The 24,197-nt window shown below is 39.6% G+C and overlaps 1 protein-coding gene and 1 pseudogene across 1 annotated transcript; both read left to right on the top strand.

Moving 5' to 3' along the window:
* The first annotated feature begins 1,501 nt into the window (after nt 1-1,501).
* Nucleotides 1,502-23,248, top strand: LOC110046089 (uncharacterized). The gene is made up of 5 exons (XM_089298280.1): nt 1,502-1,612; nt 11,967-12,382; nt 12,889-13,126; nt 14,212-14,313; nt 20,905-23,248. Exons 2-5 carry the CDS (start codon nt 11,981-11,983, stop codon nt 21,024-21,026), a joined length of 864 nt encoding a protein of 287 aa, XP_089154406.1. The 5' UTR covers nt 1,502-1,612; nt 11,967-11,980; the 3' UTR covers nt 21,027-23,248.
* LOC149106688 (P2X purinoceptor 7-like) lies at nt 6,216-7,519 on the top strand (annotated as a pseudogene).
* Nucleotides 23,249-24,197: the final 949 nt, after the last annotated feature.

Raw genomic sequence — 24,197 nt, 5'->3', positions numbered from 1 at the left:
ATTACATACAAAAATTATATACTCTACTTACAGTGCTAACATAACTTAAAATTTCACAATACTAACAAAACTTACAAATATTATGCTAACATTATTTACAATTTATTAATATCTTACATTACTTCCATGCAGAACGGTAGCTACAATAGGTGGTTTTCTTATATATTTATTTGTGACTGATGCCTTAAGGACATCATTGACTATTTGAAAATCTGGCATGTCTAGCCCTCCTTGCTCTTTCGGCCTTAATATTGTTCTGTATTTAATTTTAGCTTTATTATTCCTAAAAACTGTGTAATTGCTTAATTTACCGTGGCGGTGAATTTTTCATTGATGAAAAAGTTAGAACAGATGTGTTATAAACGAGCTTGTAAATCGCTAAGGATTTTAGAATCGTTATGCGGCCCTAAAATGTAAGGTTTCTAGGATACCACAAGTTAAGGAGGTCTTTCATTTTGATTAGTTTCTGTTCAAAAAATTTATGTTGTAAGCAATTTCATTATTATAGGAGATATTAATTTCCAGTACAAGTATAGAGTTGGCTGGCCAAGCAGTGAATTCCAAGGGGTTTTGCTGTGTTTTTGCGACTTGGACCTAACCACATGCGTTCAGTTTTACTTTTATTTATGTCTAGGCCAGAACATTCTTGGAAGTTGGCAAACGTTTGAATAAATTTGCTGAGATTTCGTGTCAGAAACAACTATAGCAGTGTCATTTATACTGCATATCATCCGTGCGCTTAAAGCTATTAAGAATGAGCTAAGGATTAACTCAAAGCAACAGTGGAGACCTGACAAGAGAGATGAACTCGGAAAATGAAGGCGTTTATCAAGAAGGATTTTTGCTCTCAAACTCCAAAACTTAAGGGATTTGATTACGTAGTTTTCTAGGAATTACTGAGAAGTTGGCTCATGGGCACAAAGGCATTGCACAGAGGCAAGTCGCGCGTGATATTTTCCCATCAAGTGTGTTTGGTATTCTGTGGGTAAAATTAAGTAAAATTAACTGTCGATCTTTGCAAATAAAGAAATATTGCATTAATTTCTACTAAAACAAGCAGGTCTAGGAGAACCTGTTAATCGTTGTTCGTTTTGACATTATTTATGCACGCTGGAGGTATTGTCAACGCTCTGTTGATTTCTTTTTACGTATTAAAAATAAGAATGAAATTGAAGTTAACAACAATAAACACCAAAAGAGAGATGTTTAATTCTTTGTTTTTCAGTTATCGTTTTAAATGCCGTAACTCCATGGCAAGACCGCGAAGACATGAAGTTTGTTTGGGTCAAAACTCCAAGAACTACATTGACGTTAAAACAACACTTTTATTAGCAAAGACAAAGTAATCAAAGACAAGACAAATCTAAGAGAGGTCGTCCACAATAAAGCTCGTCAAGCGTAATAAAACCTGCTTAACTAAGCTTGCTCATGATAATTCTAGTTTACTGATTAGCAAGTTGAGGACAAAGGTTAGGCGTTGGTTGACAGACATACGCGATTGCTTGATTGTAAACGGAATAAACTGAGCGCATCCTTCGCCATCAGTCCGCAACAACTTGCAGGTTGATGTCATCGAGTCTTACCTGTCCTGGTGGATAAGTCGAAAGTATAGGTGAGTTTGTTTGCTATGACTGCGTATTTAAAAAAAACACAAAACAAAACGGCGGTCAAAGTTGTGGGCAATGTTGCAGCAAACAAATCTTGCGTTTTTAGGTCCTGTTAAAAGAGGCAATTGTTCCGCGCACTTTCGATGATCTAGCTAGATCGTAATGAAGGCTAAGGTGCATTTCCTTCCGACTTACTCAACAGAATTTTATTTCCGGCAGCTGACTAATGTGTTATAGAAATGCCAGTACGATTCATTAGTATAAACGCTGCACATGCTGAATTTCCTGCGTGAAGAAATTTCAAGTTGAAGCAAGATGGTTATCGAACGATTTTCTTTGAATGACCAATCTGAGCACTTTATTATCAGTTTCTCTCAGATCTTTTGTTAGTTACTTTCCAAAATTGATTAGGACACGAAGACCGTAATAAGCAGGAAAATACACTGCTACAGACCGGTGAAGACCAGTTCTAACCGCGGGTTCTTTACCGATGCGGCCATCCTTCGGTCCCGATTAGAAAGTCATACTGCATAATATTTTCACTGTTTTAAGAATGGACCAAGATTTCACAGAGAAATAGAACGGGGGAACAGACTTGATAAGAGAAGTGAACTCGGTAAAAAGAAGGCTTTTTTAATGATGCCTTTCAGTTCAACATAAGAACTTCAGAACTTAAAGGATTTGATAATTTAGTTTCTGGGAATTTGAAGTTGTCTCAAGGCCACAAAGGAATTGAAAGTCGAGCATATTTCCCTATCAAGTCCGCTCACTATTCTCAGCTTATCTTAACCTTACTCTCTCTACAGTGACTAACGGTTGTCCACTGTAAATTAATAAACATTGAATTGGTTTCATCTTAAACAAGCGAGATGTGGCCCGATGCGAGTAAAATTAAAAATTGCTCAGGAGAACCAGACCTTTCAGTCTTCCTTTGTTTTCACGATAGTCCAAGAAGTATTTTCATCTGGTTTGGTGAATTCAGTCCAGTTTAGATGAAAGTAGACATTGATGATAACAAAACCGAGAGGAGGCATACGTTCATTAGCTGATGGCTTGAGTTATTCCGTTTTCACGTCGAAATTGGAATGGCATGTTCACTTATAAACATTTGTTTAGGTTGGAAATTCCAAGAACCGCGCTGCTGCAACATAGCTAGGTAAATCAAAGATCTTAGTTTTAAGCCAAATGCATCTCCATCCGTTCCTTTCTTGTGTACGTCTGGACTCAAGCATTAAAGCTCTGAAGCTCATTTTGCTCCAACTAGCTAGTTCAACTGACTCGTGCGGTCATTTGCGAAGGCTTGCTGTGACAAATTCAAAATGAAAGAGAAACAAATTGAGGTGTCTTTTGACGAATTTAATTCTCCTGATAGTCTGGCTTCCCGGGAATCCTATGCATTGATCGATTCTAATCGTTCAGTGAAAATGAATGTGATATAACTTTGTAAAAACACTTCAAAGGGAAACGTGATGCAGCCAAATTGGCTGATGTTTTCTTGTCTGTCAAGATTTTAACCACACCTTATGAACGATTCACAGTTTCTGACTGGCCTTACAGATTTAAATTAAAGACAGTTTTCAATTACATCCACAGCCGATATGTCTTTCTACTGTCTCAATGAAAATAACTGACCTATCGTTATACCCGAAGCCTAATTCGTGCTTCTTGGCCAAGACCATCAATCTTTATCATGGAAACCCTTGCATGGCTGGAACTGTTCTCGATCTTGGCCAGCGAAGCTACGGTGCTGTATTGTGCAAGTAAAATTAGCAGCTTAATTTGTTTTGTGTGTAGAGATAAAACAAATTTGTTCACGGTAAAGAAAGATATTTCGATGGAGTTTTAAATCAATGCTGTCACTTTACGATAAGCCGCTTTAGGTAACTTATTGTCTCAAAGAATGGGACTAAATCACGAACCGCGTTATTTCTGGGAAATTCGATAAGTTGAATAACTCGTTTAGTAATGTGATGTATTAATACTTTAGATCCGGTTATTTCTGCTTTCTTTCATCGTCTGGCAGTATGAAAACATTTGAAACGAATTTTAATTTATTTTCATGAAGTTTATTGCTGTATACCAATCACATAGTTAAAACAATGAACTTGGCCACAATATCCCTAGACTTCAGTTCCATTGTCGTTTTTGTTCTTTAAAGACCAGACATTTTCACGAAATAGATTCTTATATCTTTCTTATGATATTCTTCCAATTCAACATTTCAGAATGGGCAATGATAATACCTTACTTATTGTGAACTCTTGCATCATATTAGGAGATAAATTTGAATTCTTGGGAGACAATCAAGGCGCCAGTTGGTCTCACTTGACGTTCTACAGCATTCAAGCCACATAATTAGCTTTTCTGAGAAACAATGCTGATGAGTGCACAAAGCAACATATTATTTTAATTTCTTAGCGAGTTTTGAAAAAAAATATCAGTCCATGACAGCAGTGGTAACGTCTAGTGAATATTGGGTTCAAAGTCGTGAGAAAGTTGTTTCCAAAATTAACACAAATGCATCTTCATCTGTCTCTAGCTCTGTTCCGGCTTGTGTATGTGTTGAATAAAAAAATTTAAAAAATTAAAACTCTGAGGTCTACTTTGGTCCCCTTAGTTCACCTCAGTGACTCGTGTCCTTTGCCGACTCGCTGTGATCAGTTCAAAATGAAAGAGGAAACAAATTGAAGTGATTGCTGGTTGTATTTAATACTCGTAATAGTCTAGCCCGTCTTTAAAATCCTATGCCCCGAGGTAAACTTTATTCTTGGAAACTGAAAGCTTACCACATAGACTTTGAGCCAAGATTAGAGTTTATGAATGCGTCCATTCAGTCCATTCAGAACTTCAGTTATGGCCCTCACTATCCATGTTAGAATTGTGTAAATTTGTTGTTGCTCATTGTAGATATTTGCCATCAATTACAGGTTATGCCCAACACCACGAATATGCACCTCACTGAAGACGAAGCCATGGGAAAAAATTAAATTGGTTATTTTAACTGAGTTGTTGGGCTCTGAGTCTGATAATTGTAGAACATGATCCAGGAGATTTCATCTTCACATGGCTTTTCTCGTTCTAGAAATACTAAACCAAAGACAGATAATTAAATATGCATTAAAAGGTGCCAAATGGCCATTTTTCAGGGTCTCCCTAACTTGGAGGGAATCAAGCGTCTTTACCTACTATTTTTCCATAACCATTCCCCCTCCCCCCCCCCCCCCCCAAACCTAACATTTGTGACAAGTTCGAGGAAAATCGGAAATTTGAGCTTTATCACCTCCTGCCCGCTTCTGCCTGGTTTTCTCATGGACGCGCTCTTTATTTTCCAAGCTGGGAGCGAAAATTATCATATTGAAGATATTGTATTAGTGCTCTAAAACTGAGTATTAACTTAAATTGTTTGAATGCTTTATCAAGGAAAAATTACGTTGTACCAAACTTCAATCCCGGCTTTTCGACAACTGGTGTTATCATTCGATGCACTATTTTCTTCCTTTCCACTGGCCGAAAGCCCACTACGAGAGCCCCAATTAACTGCCTACAAATAATTGTCTGCTCATGCATAATACCGTTTAAACGTGCTTTGATATAAATAATATTCTGCTTATGTACAATTAAAACCGCGCTCTCGTGTGAAAAATGGCGGATCGCCTCCTTGAACTGTCGGAGATTAATTCCGTGGGATGCCTGTGGCAGGCCACGGTTAATAGGTTTGCCCGGGGTTCCTTTTTCATCGTCGACGCGAATCGACAAATTTGATAGACAATGAAATGCACGTCACAGCCGGAAGGTTAAACTTGGAAGCACATGCAAGATGACATGACTTTCGCAGAGGTAAAAGTGCTGTGATTTCGAAAGATTCTGCGAGGAGAGGAGAGGTTTGAAGCAACTTTGACACACGATATTCATTGAATCAGTGCATTCCAAAATCAAGGGGTCCGTCATGGAAAACATCGAGACCGACCATTTCAAAAATTGGTTCAAATTGAAATATTTGTTAGTTTGCACTTGAAGATATTTAAACCTCGAGAGTTTTACTCTATCGCAACCCATGAGTCGACAATCGTGCTACGTGTATGTTTAAGGTTTTGTCTATTCTTGCTGATATTGAGCTACCTGTTTACCAGAACGTACATGTAAATAGTGTTTGAGAGAAGCTTTATTCCAGTCGATGTTTATTTTATTTTCAGTGTTCCACTGTTAACATTTATAAATACAAAGGGAAATATTTGTTAAGAAGAATTGCTCATGGTTCTCATGGAAACTTTAATCCTTTCGTTATCTCGAATAAACAAGCACACATTATCAATGGCAATATACCGGTTACTTTACGTTGCGTTATGTTTTTCTCTCACACAACTGAGCCTCTAAGGACAATCAATACTTTTCTTAAAGGAGAAGTTCACCCAAAAATAGGCACTTTTTTTCTTTTCACCAACGGAAAGCTAGTGCAATGATCGGTCACCAAAATTTCAGCTTCCAAAGCGCTTTCAAACCATGTGAAATCCTCGTCTAAAGTTGCACGAAAGTCGAAAAACAACGCCGCCATCTTGAAGTAACTTAGCAGCCAGGTGATGTATGCGTGACGTCAAAGAGCTCAGCAAAATGGCTGCTGTGGAGCCCTATCGCTTCGAGCCAGAGCGTGCTCCCAATGAAAACCAAGCACCTGATCGAGAGGATGATAACGATGGGCCTGAAAGACTTATCAATGTGAACTGGTGCACATGCGGTCGTTGTGAGACCAGAGAGACTGCGAGAGAATGTATCTGTTGTCTCGAAGAGCCCGAATCGGAAAACAAGTTTGCGGAAGGTATATTATCAATTTTGTACTTTTCCGCCCTTTCAATGCACAGTCAATCAAGCATCAAATTACCTTGATTAAGCCTAGTTTAAAAAGCCCCGTTCGGAAATGAGCATTGCCATGACCTGACATGTGTTATCATTTTCATACCTGAGTTAATAAAGTTTTTAATTAGTCCCTACTTGGCTTGTCAATAGTCATTGATATGTTTTTATCACAAGGAGTGAGCAATCGTAGAAAATGGTGTGTGTTTCAATCGTAAATAGACAGTAAAGAAGGTTTTTTTAGCTATAAATTCCACAGAACGTGTCCTATAAACAGGGATTTTTGTTCGAAACTAATTAAATTTGGGGTCACTTCACTTGCGAAACAGGGATGTGTTGTACAACAGACCACGAAGAGTTTTCTATCGTATGCCTAAATCGGGCTGTTTTAAGAACAGCAATTACAGGGTTCCATTATTTAAACAGATTGCCAGCACCCTCACCCATGTAGAACCGGTAAGAAATGTATATGTATAAATTAATATTTATTAATATGTATCATCAAGAATGCAGCAAACAAAAATTATACATCACAGCCTTGTGGTCTTTATTTCATTATGTGAAGCAATATTATCCTTCAAAAAATGGTCACTTGAAGCTCTGCTTTTAACAGTTGAAGTTGTTGACAGTCTATAACATGTTTACAACTCGGGTAGACAGTACAGTAAAGGCTATTAATTCTTCTGAAAGTTGCATGTCACATAGCTGCAAGCACCTTAAACATTAGAAGATATGAAAGATGTAAATCTTTATAACTTGAAGAAATTAGGACCTATTTCTATTTTTAAAATAGCATAAACCATTCTACATGTATACTGTGGTGCGTATTTCAGAAACTGTCGCTATGCAGCATACAGACAGTATGTGTGGTGGATATACGGTAGACTGAGAAAGAGAGACAGAAAAATTATTCCGTCATGTGTTGCATCTATTATAAGAAAAGAATTCCCAGAAGCTGATGGCAATTACACAGGCTTTAAGGATCCAGTCACTAAGGCTGGCTTAGCATTCCGGCTCTAATTTGTTTCATTGTTCAAAAAAAATTCTTAATCACAACAATTCGTTCATGCAGCCCTGAAACAAATTGAACGTAAAAATGTAAAAGTAAATTCACAGGAAAGACTGTTTACAGTGTGGTACCATATAACAATACCTTGTCATTTGTAATAAGAAAAATTGTTATTGAAGTCTTGACACATACATTGCAATGATGTCTTCTTTGTTTCCACGGGGATTTGGTGCAATATTTTATGGAAGGTGTGGCCTTTCAAGGTCGGGAACTTCAATCTCCCCCTTCTTCAGTAAAATTGTATCACTCAGAAGAGCGTGGACAAACTGATATGACTTGTCTTAGTATATGCGCTTCGCCACCCACTGTTTCTGTAGCTTTGGATATACACACTTGTAGCGCTCATCTCCAGAGGTGGTGGTGGCCACCCCTCTCCCCACATTGCAGTTGTGATCAATAACAGCAAGCTGCGTTCTGCTAACCATCCCGTTGTAGGAATAATGCTGCTACCTATTCACATATTTCTTTGCCATTGAGCCATGGAACACCTCTAAACATCCGGTTTGAACTAAATCAGCCAGGAGACGGATATCCTTCTGGAGCTTAGGTTTCCATGCCACTTCCTTCAGAGCGTTGTGTGCAGGAGATCCAATTGGAAGCCATACTTTGTTTCTTCTCTGCTCATTAGTAAGCTCATCATGGTCGCAAGCCGAAAATAATTGGAAATCCGGCCATTCGTGTACGTCGGCCACGTGGTAAACGACTGATTTCCATTTCTCTTGGCAAAGCAGTTGATCCTCATCAGAAGCTGCCGCGCACCACCACAAGTGATTAACTACAGATGCGGTCCATGGCAATAGATCACCGCATTCGCGTTTCTTGGACGCAGCAGCAATACTTTTTTGCACGGACTTTGTCAAGTGCCATGGATCGAATCTGTGTTTGATGTGGACCTTTTCCGCTCTCATCATTGCGGCAACTTGGAGATGCCTGCATATCAAAAATAAAACGTCGACATGTTAAATGTCTTTTCGAGTCTTTTATAGTGGCAGTGACGTTTTCCCATTCTTTTAATGTAGTATTCCATCGGATAAAGAGTACATTAACACGGAAGGAAAATCATATTACGTTTTACATAATTTAGTTCAGTTTACAGGTCGCGATAGATGTTACAATTTGGAAGCACAGCGCACCGAACAAAGCGAAAAAAATTGCGTGTGTGGTTAACATATACATGTAGTTATGTAAAATTATCTTCGAAACATTATCTCTAACAGCAATAGACCGCAATTTCTATGGGTTTACCGGCGTAATTACATACTTGGGATGTTGGAAAAACACTCAAAAAGATTGTAAATCACTCGCCGTGGGCTCGTGATTTATATACTTTTCGAGTGATGTCCCAGCATCCTAAGTAGGTTATTACGGCGGTAAACCCATAGAAAATGTGGTATATTGAAGGTTTCATCAATTTACGCGAGTTAAATCTGGATAATGTTGCACAAATAGCTATTTTTAGACTGTTTAACGGCATGCTTTTCTGATTTGTAGATCTACGCTTTGGATCATTTTTAGCTATAGTTAGGCACCTGCCATTAGTCAAAGATAAATACCAGTCTGTTGCCAACAAGTCGATCTCTTGACCATCTCTTTCTAAGAATTCAAAGCACCTTTTCAACCCCTCCTCCTCCATAGCATTGGAGTTGGCAACTTCAGATGCCTGCACAAGGGAAAAATCCACGATCTTTTCTGTCGTCACTTCCATCACGCTGTACGTCCCATACTTGGCTCTGTAACCAGGACTGTCACATCGTCCGTCACCGGCAAGCATTAGAAGTTGTCCTCTAAATGACTGAAGAATTTCTCTCTGCTGGACAATGCAATGGTTGTTCACCACTGGCCAGAGATATTTCCTTTGAATATAATAACAAGCACCTTTCTCAAAAATCTTATGTTGCATGCACTCATGAGAACACTAACTTTCATGAAGTGATTCCCAGTAAACAGGATTCCACCGCTACAAATAAGGTTTCCGGCTGCCATCCCTTTTGTTAACGACTCAGTGTGGCCAGCTTTGCACACGGTGGTTACATAAATCAAGTTTCGTTTTTGCTTGAGATAAGCATTCTCAACGATAGCGCCGCAAATCCTGCAAAGTTGAAACAACTGATCTAATTTGCATAATAGAAAAACTTTAATATCTCTAAAACGAAAAAAGATATTTCAAAAAGAAAAACGCCATTCTTCTGTATTTTGAAAGGCCTTTCAAATAAGCCAAAACTATTTTTCGTGTCATATGCACTTTAAACAGCTGTCAAAAACAATTGACTTTTCTCGTTACAAGACTCCTCGTTTTCTTCAAGCCAGTTGATGCTTGGGTAATGAAAGAAATCTGCACTTTCGCCATCAGAATCTTCATCTTCTTCGGGGTTCCAATCTTCATCTGAGATTTCACAGCTGCAGACTGAGCCTGAGTCATCAATGTCATCACGCCATTCCTCATCAGACTTGTCAGAGAGCACCGAATTGTGTTCAACTGCCAAGGAGACAGGCTCAATGTTTGTTACTGCATTCTGCGGGTCAACATCCTGCTCTGGTTTGCGGCTGTAAGCATGATCTAGGACCACATTAATATTTTCTTCGTCGTCTCTCAGGTGCTAATTCAACAACTGAGTGGTCTATAAAGACGTCTAGGGGTTCTGTTTGTGTCCCCACGTTAACAAACGTTTTGACAGGAGCTTCTATGATGGAATCTGTTTCTGCACCAACATCAGCAAATTGTTTCACAGCATCTCCCTCAAGTACAAGTACAAGCAGAAACAAAGTAACAGAAAGCAGAAACAACAAGTGTATTCAAATCTTCCCGCCGACTTCGCGCCAAACTTCACGCTGAGCTCTTTGACGTCACGCATACATCGCCTGGCTGCTAAGTTACTCTAAGATGGCGGCGTTGTTTTGGTTTGAAAGCGCTTTGGAGACCGAAATTTTGGTGAGTGACCGATCATTATACTAGCTTTCCGTTGGCGAAAAGAAAAAAGTGCCTATTTTTGAGTGAACTTCCTCTTTAATGTTTTGATAGTTACCCTACTTCAGTCCTCCTCTCACGCGAAAGAGCTTCTAATTATATAACAGACAATCAGTGCTTTAGCCTGTTAATGTTTTAGTAGATTCGTTACGTTCATTGACGGCAACACAGCTCTTCACAATATTTTAGTCTTCAAAAAATTCTAATTATTTGAAGACTAAAATATTGTGATTGGATTAACGCAACGTTTTAAAAAACGTTGCGTTACCATTCATGTCTCAAATTTTCTGGCAGTTGTCAACTTAAGTGATATGGTCGCATTAGAAAGAAAAACAAATTTCATTTTCCACGTTGCAATATATTACTCCAGCCAGTTTTGATGCCATTTCTAAACACCATGCACACTCTTGTTCCATCTTGTAGATCACCCGGAAAGAGGAAATAGGAGCCGGGGAAGGAGACTCTGATCACACAGTGTAATTTTCCGCCTACCCTATTTTCCACTACAAACTGACAGTGCTACGCTCAATGCTAATGCCAATGCTACGCTCACTAGCCAAAGCATCCCACGGAATCGTCTTTAGGCGTCTTGCTTAATTATGAAAACAAACTCGGTGATCGACTGTTTAAACAATTTTGAATTAATTTACCGCAAAATATCGTGATTTCTCAGAGTCTCGCATATCAATATAATTGATCTGGTAGCGTCTGACAAATCACGAAATTTTGCCCAACCTCGTCCAATAATTGGTAATTATTTTCGGCACATAGATCTAGTTGAGAGAAGACTGCCAAAAAGCTGATTTAAAATGCTACGTATGGTTCAGAAAAAAAAACCCTATCGAGACACCTTAAACCCTCTTATTAATGTATTCCTATTCCACCAATTCAAAGAAGAAGCTCAAAGAAGCTTAAAACTGGGAGTTTAAAGTTTCACTATCCTTTTTGTTCACAAAGATAAATAGTTAACACCATTTTTCGCCAAAAAAAAATGTTTCGTTATTCTCTAGTGCTACACGTTCCATCACATGTGTACAGTTCCAACTACTCTTTTTAGCTTGGTCAATATCCAGTATGAATGATATGGAAGGATTCCCTTGCTTAACGTTGTTTCATTCGTTTACATTTTATATTGGCCCTTCCTTACTGTTCAGACCTGCGATATTCGCAGGTAATCATCTCGTAACTTGATCTGAGTTAAACGTAAGCCATTGGAATTGCACTCGTTTCCAACGTTGAAAACGTGGCTAACAAGGAAAGCTCAAGGATTTAAACTTACATACGATAGAGGTATTTGAAATGAAAACTTCACTTCCTTAATATATCCATGCAGTCATTCTCCTCCCCGAGGACCCCGAGGCCTCTCCTCACAGCCCTGAAAATGGAGAAGAAGCGATTACGAACCGGCTCAGCAACAGGCAGACCAGTCATTTATTACGTAGCACTCTAATATGTTTTCTTGTTGTCTTTGGTGCAGGCGTGACCATAAGCATGGACGTCCGATGGGAACATTACATAAACGGTGGCTCTATAAGGAAGTTTAGGGAAGACGCTATCGAACAGACCGAAGAAGTTGAAAAGCACCTGAGTACCTTAAACGGCATTAAACAACATTTAGAAGCTATCGACGCCCTCATTGCTGAACAGCCTTCTCAAAGTTGTCAGGATGTTCTGGCTGTAAAAGGTTTCTGCGAGAAGATTCTATTTAGCAACTACGAGTACGTGAGTAACGGTGCTGCTGCCGTTTCAATGACGTCCCGTCAAATCAAGGAAGAGGAATCAAACATTCCGGCATCAATGCAACCTAAAGTGAAGGATATCAAAGGCTACTGGAAAAAGATCGAAGCGCGAAGCAGGATAATTGAGAGTCTGATACAAAAGATAAACAAAAGGGTGTGTGTTTTTAGTCTGAGAAGATCTGTGATATGATTAATTAAATGATATCACTAACCGTTTGTTCGTATTTTTAATTCACAATCCGACCTTAACGCTGAATAAATGCTAATGGCTTCGAACGAACAGAAAGCTTATCGATTTTATCTTCCAATATAATTATACACACAGTTACCTTTTTGCACGGTTACACGAATTGTTTGAATCTAAAGATGTTCTACCATTGCATTTGTGACAAAACGATATGGATAATGTACTGATTGTGTCTTCGTTACGCTAGTCAAACGTCACGATCAAAAAAGCGTATTTATAAGGCACTGGTGTGACTGCGCGTCCCAATTTCGCTTACTTATCGGGACACAAGTCTCGTCCTGGCGGACAGCGGACGCGGTACCAATTCGAAATGAATTTAAGAAGTCCTCCTTCATCAAGATGTATATGAGAATTATTAAATTACGCTCCTCTAACACTGTTTTAGCTGTATGCTTTTATTCACTTTCATACAGATCCAAGAAGCCGGAAATAAAGGATACAAAATCTCCGAAAGCGAAAAGATTGACTTTGAAAGGGATATATTGGATCTTGAAGAAACCTTAAAGATATGCGCTGACTACCTGAGCCAGGTAGGCAGGGTACAGAATATGTTTGCTTCAGACATCAATAACTATTTGAGTAGTGTTGGCGTGCTTACTGTCATTGGAGGGGGAATTTGCATCATTGGCGCTTACACCGCTGTTGTCGCAGGTAAGTAATAGCTAACGTATTTTTGATCTTTTCCATTGTATCCCTGAATTGACTTTTATACTTTAGGCTAATTGTAGCCATTTGTGTTATAAGCTATGTGCGCGTGTATCTTGACTTCATAGGAATGAGTTCATTGCTCGAAGCCATACTGACTAGCTGTAAATGTCCAACATCTTCAAGCAGAAGTGTTTACGTTAGAGCCTAGTGGCCAATCATACCGGAAGTAATCTACGGTTCCACTAGCATGAACCAGCTAGTAATATTTGTGCTCTCCTTCCCTCCCCGGATGTAATGCTAGTCCATCGCAGGGTTACAATCTATTTCCTGGATAAAGAGTCTCCGGGAGAGATACAACACGGTGATGCAGCCAGAATATTGAGCCCGAAATGGATGGCAGTATCCGGAGTCCAGCACTATAATCAAAAGGCCCCAGACCCTACCACCCGTCATTTTCACTTGGATATGAAAAAGAGAATGTGTGCCTCTCTTAACGTTTCAGGAAAGCCTACTGGCAACTGAAGAGCTTATATCCGAGGATTTATATCCAGTAGCCCAGTTCTCCTTTATAAGAGAAACGTAAAACGACAATATGGGACTTGAGCAAACCACAATGGTAACGAATAATGTAGGGCCGTACAACAAAACAACAACGTGGAACACCCAAGTTCTGCATGGATTGGAGAACCTGTACTACGACAGCTGATTTTTTCTTATCTCCCGTTCAGTGAAGTTTAAAGCTATCATGACAAATTTTTATCAAATTTTTTGAACGATAGAAGTATTAAACGGATTTAGGTAGTTGCAAAATTTAAAGGTGAAATTTAATATTTTTTTTACTAAGCGTGGTCTTGGCCAGCGCTTTCTTTATAAATAGAGCTTCCTAATGACAACGACGACGATTATGATAATGATGACGACAACGATGATGCACATGAGAATAAACTACACACACGTAATTTTTATGGAAAGCGGTCCAGAAGCGAATTTTAAAAGTCAGGGATATTTTGATTTTAATTCGTTAGCTCTTATTCCTGAATCATTTATGTATCCACATTTAATGATTTAAACTGTATTACCTTTTCCAGTTGTCGCAGCAATTGCACGGCCTGAAGTAGCAGCAGCCTGTGCAAGGTGCCTTCCCGGAGGAGCACTGGCTATGTACATGCATAATTTATATCGCTTCTGGTGTAAGTATCTGGTGCGGAGAGCTAAAAAGGAAGGCCTGCTCTCTGAGTTAAGGACTCTAGAAATGGCTGACAGAAAAAATTAACAAGGTTACGAAAGTAAAGAAGAAAATTGATCTTGGACAAATTTTCAAAGAATGAAAACCGAGTAAAGTTACATTCATTTTGCACTCAGATTACATACATTCTCTGAGTGTGATGAATACACAGGGTTCAGCGGGGACAACACTTACAATTCTGTCGTCAGGTATACTTGTTTTAGAGTAATTTGATATTCTTTTACTGCAGTTCTCATTTACTGCAAGTTTTGCCCCCGATTTCTCCACTTTCTCCGTTGCACTTCAGATATCTTTTAACTACTGCCGTTGCCGTTGCCGTCGGGGTTTTCTTAAACTCCTTTTTCAAAAATATGACGGATACACCGGGGAAAGTATGTGCAAGTGTGTTATACAAACTGATAATTCTGTCTCTCTGTCAGTGATTGTCCATTGATATTTGAACGTGTCTCCAAGGGTTTCGTTATTCGCGAGATCGTACTGATCTCTGCGAAGTTATGGAGATAGCATGCTTGTACTACAATGTTCATTATTCTCTCTTGTATTCATTGCAAGGTAGCTCCCTATAATTTAGCTTGATTTTAATATACAGTGACGTGCCAAAACTCCAAAACACTTTAAGAAACACTCCTTTTTCACAGCTAGTGATGGATTTTAAAAAAATGCATGGCATTGTTGATTGTTTACTGAATTTACCGCTAACAAAAGATCTTACCGAAACTTCGGGAATCAAGCTACCACTTGGTATAAATCAAGACTGAAAAACAACGCCGTTCCGAGTTGAGAAATCTGCAGTCATGGCGTCAGTGCCTGCAAGGTCGCTCAACAAAAAGGTTGGTAGTTGAAATCTTGTTTCTGCGTAGTTCAGAAAGATGTAAAGCAGAAAAGGTTGCTCTTAGTTGTTTTGCAAAAACGGCCTTGAAACTTTTGTAGTGAAGCCGAAGGGATATTCGGCGTTGGGAACCAAGCGAGGACGAAAACTTGCAAATTCGCCAGGTACTACATGGAAAGATGGCGGACAACAAGGACGTCTTTATTTTATTGATTTAGTTTTGAAAAGTTTTATGTATCGATTAGCTTCATATTCATTATTGAGTTTGTTTTCAATCTTGTTCTTAAAAATTTAGGGAATCCGAAGTGCCCTTGTAAGCAAAGTTCTGCTAGCTGTCCAAGGAACTTGTTAGCTTTTATCACCCAGAATATCGTACAACAGATTTGAAGGAAGCGAAGAGAGAAAAGCTGACGGTCTATGGCTAAACATTTGCCGCAATCGCAACGAGTGCCATTAGGCAATAAAACAAATGAAGGGAGTGGCATTCTTTTTCTCCTCTGTCTCCTCCCTAGAGCGAAGAAGTAAAAAAAAGAAAAGTGAAGACACTCAACATCAAGAAGACGTGAAAAGCGATGTCACAAAAGAAAAGTACTAGCCAGCCATAACATACTGGATAGCTGTGCAGTCCTTCAACGGCATGCGCGTATCAACAGTGCCCTTGCACGGCCTTATTAGATACGGGCGTGGAGGTGACGGCAAAATCCCTGTCAGCCTATAAAAGCGGCAACGAGGAAGAATCAGCCGCACAATTCTATTCCACTGTGAAAGATCACAACAACATGTTTAGGCAGAAAAATGTGGGCCAGTCATTTGCCCATGGCATGGTAATACTACAACATCAACTTTTAGACGAGCCCATGGAATCTCTGCATGGATCATGGAAGCGAGCTTGTTGTCAGATTGCAGCTTATTTCTAGCAAGTTTGCTGTAAAGCTACAGGACAAATTGGTACCAGCTCTTGTCAGTGCTGGCCTGGAATTTGACGTGTACGGAATCAAAGCATGCAATATTCCCTCTCAAGCCCCAAAAGTCGCATAAGTACTTGCATCACTGCTAGTGGTGGGGATAAATCGAGCGAGCCATGGTATAGCTGGGTTACGCACTGCATGGCGCAGAAATTTTTAAGAAGGTGAAGTCTTCTAAATACACATACCAACTCTGTTGTTCCACAAAGAAATTCCTTTGGCTACTTGGCAAAAGCGATAGCTTTGAAGACACCATCGTAAAGCATCTCACTGACAAGCTTTTACAAATTCTTGAGGACAAAGAACGCGAGTTCACTAGACAGCTGGCTCTTGAATACGACTTGATCAAGGTAAATTCAGGCTAGTGCTTCTCGGTGAGTCAGCAAAAGTTCAGGTTAAATCCCATCAGAAACGCAGATATTGGAAAACTAATTACCAAACAAAAGACATTCAACAAAGTCATGATCGACAAGACAACCCAATTATGTTTCAGGATGAGGCCTACGCTAAGCTGCTCGACCCTTACGATTGGACGTTTCGTCCATTTTCACTCGAAAAACGTGTCCGTGTCTTTTTAAGCTCATTTATTTTGTTACTCAGAGTATCTTATTCTGTCGCTCCCAGGTTCTTACTCATGGAGGCCTCACCGCCCATGACCGGAAGTATAGGTCCTCTGAATCTTATAACATAGGATGTTCCAGTTTATCACCTGTCAGTAGGACATTAATTTTGTTGAGCATAACGCGGCAATGGATGTGCGTCTCCGGAAGTTTCAGTTTAACAGCTTTAATAGTCGTCCCAGCGATTCAAAACTTTCTGAAAGATCACGCAATGGATTGTATCGTTTGGGCAGCCATGTGGCCAAGACCCCCGATGACGATCTACCCCCTCCAGTTCCAGGACCTGTTTCCGAGGAGGATCTCTTGGATGAAACGGAGAAGCAAAAAATACGAACCTTGACTATGGAAGACAGTGAAAGCGAGAACAACAGAGAAGATGACACAGTTCAAGAGGCACGTGCAGAAAGCGAGGATGAACAAAGTCTTCACGAGGACGAAAGAGCAGAAGAGAACCCTAAACTCTTGCTAGTCGGATAGTTGGGTGGAGAACCTGCAACCAGCAACCCCGACACGGCTTAAAGCAAAGGCAGTTGGAGTTAATTGGTGCTGGGGTGAGGCGACGAAAACAGGAATGGGAGAAACAGTTGGAAGCCGACCGCGTGCGCTTTCTGGAACGGATGAAGGCTAAGTGGATCTCGATTGTAATACTGCAGGAAGAGGACACCCATCTACTGGATTTTACGGAAAGCCCATACCGTCCAAACATTGAAAGATCAAAAGCTGAATACTTTTGAAAGAAAAAAGAAGAGGAAAGTATGCTAGCAAAAAAGTCCCACAAATACTACACGGACAAATGGGTGCATGCAAAAGAAGAGGAAGTACAAGAGCTCAAGAAGCAGGAAGACGCGGCTGTCGACCCGGACGCTAAAGATGATCATGTTTGGTAGATGCTTGGAGATTTCGTTTCCTGAGAGAGAAGTTCCCGGTCTGAGAAAGCTTGTGCTGTTGGAGCGAAGCTAAGAAGACCACCGTAGAACGTGGATGGTGTTCAACTGACCAAGTCGAAACTATCAAGAGCGTATGGTGTGTCTTATCCGAATGAGCTTTAATCCCACGACGAATACGACAAGTTCATTACGCCTTCGACAGCGGGCTCGACACAAAGCTCTCAGGTAACAAGCCAAATCAGTTCGTCGCAAAGGGAGAGGCCAAGAAAAGGGAAAGACCTTTAGACGATGCCAAAACGAGCCCTTGTCACCAACCACTTCACTCTAAGTCAGCAATGAGCACATTGTTGGGACCTTACTGAGAATACTCGAAAACAAAAATTACGTTTTTGTTAGGTAATATTTGAGCCTTTATATTTCAAGAGTGTCGATAGAGTTATGGTTAGTTTGTGAAGGCCCAGCCGCAGCCGTTACTCGGCTTTTGCAAATGCTGTTTTGCTTCAATTAAATTGTCTACATCATCGTTGTGATCTACACATTACGTTAACGCTAAAGTAGATGCAGCATCGATCTAGTTATCAATCATGCAACGGGAACCGTGTTTATGTACATTGACTGATCACAAATTAAAAGAAGAATAACGGCATGGAATTACATTATTTTTAAAATAAAGCAGCGAGAACAATAGCACATTCAAGCGAGTCTTTGATTTCTTGCTGTTAAATTCATTGCGTTAGTCTACTTGTGGCACTATTTAGAATATGATCCAAATCTTAATTTGCGCCGCCCGACTTAGCAAAGAGTTGGCAGTTCTTCCGGTCTGAAAATAAAAATCGGGGTCTCTTTGGATCCCTTGCCATTGGCCGAAGTTTTATCGTTTGATTCCAGCTTTGTATATTTGTCTTCCTCGGGACTGAACATCCAAATTTTACTTCTCGCGCCAATTTCTGACAGTTTGAGTACATTTTCTCGCTTTGGTTTCGGTACGCGTGCTCGACGTTGGGGTGGTGTCTCTATTATCGTTTTACTTCCATTGGTAAAAGAAGTATCGACTCTTTCATTGTCCTGTTCTTGAAAGCATTCAGCGCACATCCATTTGTAACTCTGATCCCTCGTCCCCGTCCAATTTTTCCAAGATTTCGTGCGCTTTGCTAGCCGTTGCATCGAAAACTGCTGTGCTGTCCTCCATTTCTCGTTACCAAAACGTAAGCACAGGTCGGCTTGAGCAAAGGACGAATGTGAGCTATGTAGCCATCCAACACTTGCATTTTAGTGTTGTTCAGGAATAGAGAATCGAAGCATATTTACCGGCAGTTTTGAACATTTTCTGGTCAATAAAGCCGCCGTTGGTCTTAGTTTTGTTCACCATCGCAACGGTTAAATGCTAATTTGTCATCGGACGTGGGCCTTTAACCATGATGAACAAATATACAGCGAGGAATTTGGTAGCAAACGATAAGTCCAAGTCCTTGCATGATTTCAGTACGTTCTCCTAGCGCGGCAAGCAACACCCCACGGCTTCCAAGGGCTCTTCCAGCGTGCCCCAGTGTCCCTTGGCTTCTAGGGCGTCAACATCGAGTTCGCTGGTCCACTGTAGTCTCATCATTTTAGAACGGATTTTGCACCTTCTTTAAGTACGTTGCTGTTGAAGACAAGCCCCCAAATACCGATTCCGATGCTCCGTTAACTTTTCTCGTTTAATTTTCTTTTCTCCGTTCACTTTTCTGCGATCACTTTTACAACCTCCGCCACTGCCGGTGAGCAAAGACAGAAATTCGTGAGCGATGTCGTTTGAAATCTCAAAAGTGGCAACTGTCCTGATTTGACGTTAAGTCTCCAGACTGTTGGCTTTATTTTCGTTGCCTTCATTTTCGTTGCCTTGAGCATGAAGCGACTCAATAAGGCCAAAGTTTGGCTTTTTGTCGAAATAAAAGTACCATTGGTGTTTGTCCTTTACGTGTTTCTTGTAGCCTCTTGGTGTGGTAAATCCATCATGTTTGTAGGTTTGGACTGGACAGTGAAAAAGGCCGTCAGAATCATGTTCCTATAAGTGAGGCCTCTTGTGTTTCGGCGATACGTTTAGTAACTTTGATTGACCAGTCAACCGCGTCTCCTCGTTTGTTCATCTGCAACATCAATTTTAACTCGCAATGATGCGACAAGACACACCAGCCTTCCCATACTAGCTGGCGTATTTATTCCCCCAAGAGACATCATTCAATATTTGGCCAATCAGAGATCTGTTTATTCGCCCTCTGGCCGAACATGATTCATGTTGCCCCTTACCGCACTTTCTCTAACCCACTGTTCACACAACACAATTAAACAAGTCCGGACATGCCCTTTCTCACTCTGGTCATTGATAATTCACAATATAAAGAAATCAAGGACCGAGTTTGAACTTACACGGGCCTGTCAGCTGATTATTCATAAGCCTCTAGCAGGCGACACCAGCTTAAATTGATTTGGCATCGTCGTGTATTGAGAAATTGCCGTTCCCATGCAGTGGAAACAGGAACATTTTGATTAGGAACAAAATTTTAAGTTTGTGAATCGTAACTTTTTATCAAGGTAAACCGCGTACTATGTAAGTTAATAGGAACAAAGAGTTCCCTATTGGGTTAAGTGAGCATCAGATTAGGAACGCTTGTTCTCCTTTCACCCAAAAGAGAACAAATACAAAATCGGAACTGTTTAAAAATGACTTATTGTTCCTAAAAGTACAATAACATAACAAATTGTTCCTTTACACCGAAATAAATAGGAACTTTGTGTTCCATATTATTACAAAAGGACCGTTTGTTCCGAATTTAAGTAATCTTTGTTCTCGTTTAAGAAATAAAGTTCCCTTCTGATAGGTTTACGTAAATCGTTCTAAAAGGCAATAAAGGAACAAAAGAAAGAACTCGCGAAACACTCGTTTCTTGAAAAAGGATATTTCTCTCGTTTTGAACAGCTTGAAATCGGATTTTTAAATGTTTTACGGCAAAGAAAAGCCCAACGACACCCTGCACGAACAAATCAAGTGAAAACGCTTTGTTTAAAGGCAAAATCTTGGCTCTTATTACTTTTGGGAAACGTTGATGATGGTGTGTCGATGATGATGATGATGATGATGACTAAAATGGTAATAGTAACAATAAAAGCATGGCTCCAAGATAAGTCTAACCAACATAAGCAGTTACAATCAGTAGACTGCACTCTGACTCATATTCTTGCTTTTCACTATTGTAGGTTTTATAGCCCATCTCTTTGAGGCTTCAGCTGTCGTTGCTTGTCTCTACCTGGTGGTGACTTGGTGGCGTGCCAGGAGCAAATCTTGCAACAGCCTATTATTCATCTTTCGCAATTTCTGAGATCTAATAAGAAAAAGCCAAGACATACGTTTTAGACTAAATTAAGTACTGCAGTCCCGAAAACGTCCGAAAATGAGCTCCTAGACCTCAGGCCTTGTTCGAAAGTTGTATTTCACATCTGTTGGATCTCATTCAGGAATTATTTGCATGAGAAGTTCGAGGTTACAACTGATTAAATTCGAGAGATTGAAATTAAATACGACTCTCGAAGCGTCTTCGACCGAGCCAGTTAAATTTTCGAAAGGAAGTTTGATAGTTGATTTAGAAGTCAAACTCCACATGTGCCGAATGGCATGCACAAATTATGCTTCTGTATTTTCATTGTAATAGCACTGTCGTGAGAATATGCCACAAAAGGCCTTCGATTATCTCTCAAAAACACCATTTCCACAAGAATCAGTATACTTTTTTTCATTTTTTGGTGGTAAATGTTTGTTTTCCCTCCGACTTTCTCACAATTCAACACGGTAGAAAAACTCGCAAGAAAATTAAACTTGGAGATTAGCATTTCTGTCGCACATTGGTGACTAGTTTCCCAAACTGACTATTTGAAGTGAAGCCAAATAGAAGGGAATTTTAACCTTTTCAAACCTCTTCTTCATTTGCTCACGACCGTGAATTAGGCTTGACGTATTTAGAGTTCGGCAGTCTGAATCAACATTCAAACTTATTAATAGTTTTGATTAGCTTAAATGGGAACAAGATATCGGACCGTGAACTGCGATATTTGAACTTGGTCCAGGCCCCATAAGCTCCTCCAAATTAATAGACTTCCCTATGTTGACGCCAATTTAAGTCTCTTTCCTTCACCAGTTTTTGTTTCTGTTTGTGTTTTGGTTTCATTACGTGAACTTTCGCGCTTCAAGCAACTGTACTGCTTGTTCTTACGGTATAATAGCCAAATTACACTTACCGGTTTGGAGGGGTAAACCACGACATGTTGTCTTTCATATGATTTAATTGAAAGATAAATAGAACCTATCTAACTCAGAGCTTAGTAAGTAAATATCAACTTATTCTTAACTAGTCACCATAGCAACGAGCTGACCCTACCGACGTTCGCAGAGGTCTGGCTAGTTTCCAATTGAACAAGAAAGGGAAAATCTTCGGGTCACCTTTACGAAGATTTCATAGACACGGCACGTACACTCTGTTAATGCTCCTTTTGTCTTAACTCTTGTGCCGGGTATTCTCGTTGTTGGGTTTTACTTCGTAGAAAAAAAAATTACGTTGTTGCACTCGTAAGTCACTCATGATGTTGGCACACGTTTCCTGGTGTAAAGGAATGTATATTCAGGGCTAAATTAGAACTTCAAACTGAACTGAACTGAACCTTAAATGTTCTAAAATAGCAATTTGCTTTTTGTAGGAGATAGGATTGAAGTAATTTTTTACATTCAATCTAGTAAATATGTGACTTAAATTGTAGTTATCTAATATATAGAACTGAGAGTTATACTTCTTCGTATAAGTGCAATGTTAACCTCCTGTTGAGATAAAACTATTTTAGATTTGACATTTTTAAAAGAATGGACAGTTTTAAGAGGGTCTGGATGGTGTTTCTGTAATCCCAGTTACCAGTTAAATTTTAGCCGATTTTTCAGTCCCTTTCTTAGAAAAAAACTGACTTTCAGGTATCAGAAAAAAAAAACACATGTCATTTACCATATGACAGTTAAGATTTTGACCTATTCTCAGTTATCAGTTTAACACCATCCAGACCCTCTTTCAACAGCTTTTTCAGTGCACCGTTTGATATCCTTCTAATTTCTCTGTTCAAATAGTCAAAAGACAGGCGAAAGAAAAAAAGTGACGAAAATAATTGTAGTCTCGTTGAAATAGCAAATTTTCTGAACTAATTTTTAAAGAAAAGTTTGTTTATAATGCCAGTTGTGAGAATTAAGATTTTAATTCAAATTAAGGAAGCACTAAAAGGGTTGAAGAAGTCTTGGCAGTGTAAAACTAGATAGTTAAAGAATGGGCGTAGTATTGAAAGGCTGAATAATCCAACAGCCTTATTGTAAGGCCTCAAGGCTAATTTTCTTAAAAGAACGTAGACAATAGCTAACAAGCATTTTTATTGTACTTGTATCATGTTATGTGGCTATAACAGAAGTTTCAACTTTCTTTATGGTAATCTATGGAGGCTGTTTAAACTGCTTTTAGCTTGTAAGAAAATGCTTGTCTTTAATTAAAAAAAAAAACAGTTCAGTTGAGCTTAATTTTTCAGATGTCGTCCTTTTCTGCGCTTTACGTCTATTAGCTATGGGGGGTGTGGAAGGAGCCATGACCCAATGATTAGTGCTCTGGAATTCGCATTGAGTGGTCCGGGTTTGGGCTTTACCTGTTCTCGTTGTGTTGTGTTCTTGGGCAAGACACCGTACTCTTACAGTGCCTCTCTCCACCCAGGTGTATAAATGGGTAACAGCAATCTGTGGAGGCAACCTGACAGAATGCTAAGGAGCACCCTGCAATTGACTAGCATTCCATCCAGGGTAGCGATTAGATTGATGAATCATTTGAACTTCTTTTGATCTGGCGCGCTCCGAAAAACAAACAGATGATGATGTTCCAGTTGAAGCCAGGCACATGTGATAATCTTTTCATAAAACGATGATGATAACGTTGTGGCCTTCTTTAGTTGAAATGAAAATTGGCGACGTATTTCTTTTTTTTTTTTCAATGTATCCTTCCAATCAAAGTTAAATCTATAATTTTCTAGCAGTAATAAAGTTTGATATTTAGCAAGTAACAACTTCCGCGTCGTTAGATAAATTTCCCTAACATCTCCAGACTTTTCACTGTTTAGTTCGCGCTAACAATTTGAACTTTAGAGAGCTTTTTCAGCCTTGTATTTCATTTATGATCCAGTCCGTAATCTTTCGATGCGCTCAATATACCATTACATGACATAACATTAGTTAAAACAAACACATTCCTCTTGTATGATATGCACAGTGTTTCTAAAGGGTATAACTCTCAGTTCAATTGAACTGGTTTGGGTCATGATCCGAGATTATTGCCCACATTAAAACATATTCCCGGTTAATGTAGTTTCGGTTCCGAGAAATTTTTCAAAGTGCCCTTTGGAACTCGTATCAAGGATGTATGCATTTACAATGTACTTCGAACCTAAAGAATACGTTAATCTTTGAGTAAATCTATGGCCTC

The sequence above is a fragment of the Orbicella faveolata genome, unplaced genomic scaffold (genome assembly GCF_042242905.1).
Source record: "Orbicella faveolata isolate gen_17 unplaced genomic scaffold, um_ofav_v1 contig_3, whole genome shotgun sequence".
Lineage (NCBI taxonomy): Eukaryota > Metazoa > Cnidaria > Anthozoa > Scleractinia > Merulinidae > Orbicella > Orbicella faveolata.
The sequence above is the reverse complement of the archived record's forward strand: the minus strand, read 5'-3'. Positions and strand labels throughout refer to the sequence as shown.

Excerpts from the sequence above, each read along its gene's own strand:
- LOC110046089 (XM_089298280.1), top strand. The coding sequence starts at position 11,981 with ATGGACGTCCGATGGGAACATTACATAAACGGTGGCTCTATAAGGAAG. Across the intron at positions 12,383-12,888 it reads TACAAAAGATAAACAAAAGG|ATCCAAGAAGCCGGAAATAA; the intron begins GTGTGTGTTTTT and ends ACTTTCATACAG. Across the intron at positions 13,127-14,211 it reads TTACACCGCTGTTGTCGCAG|TTGTCGCAGCAATTGCACGG; the intron begins GTAAGTAATAGC and ends TACCTTTTCCAG.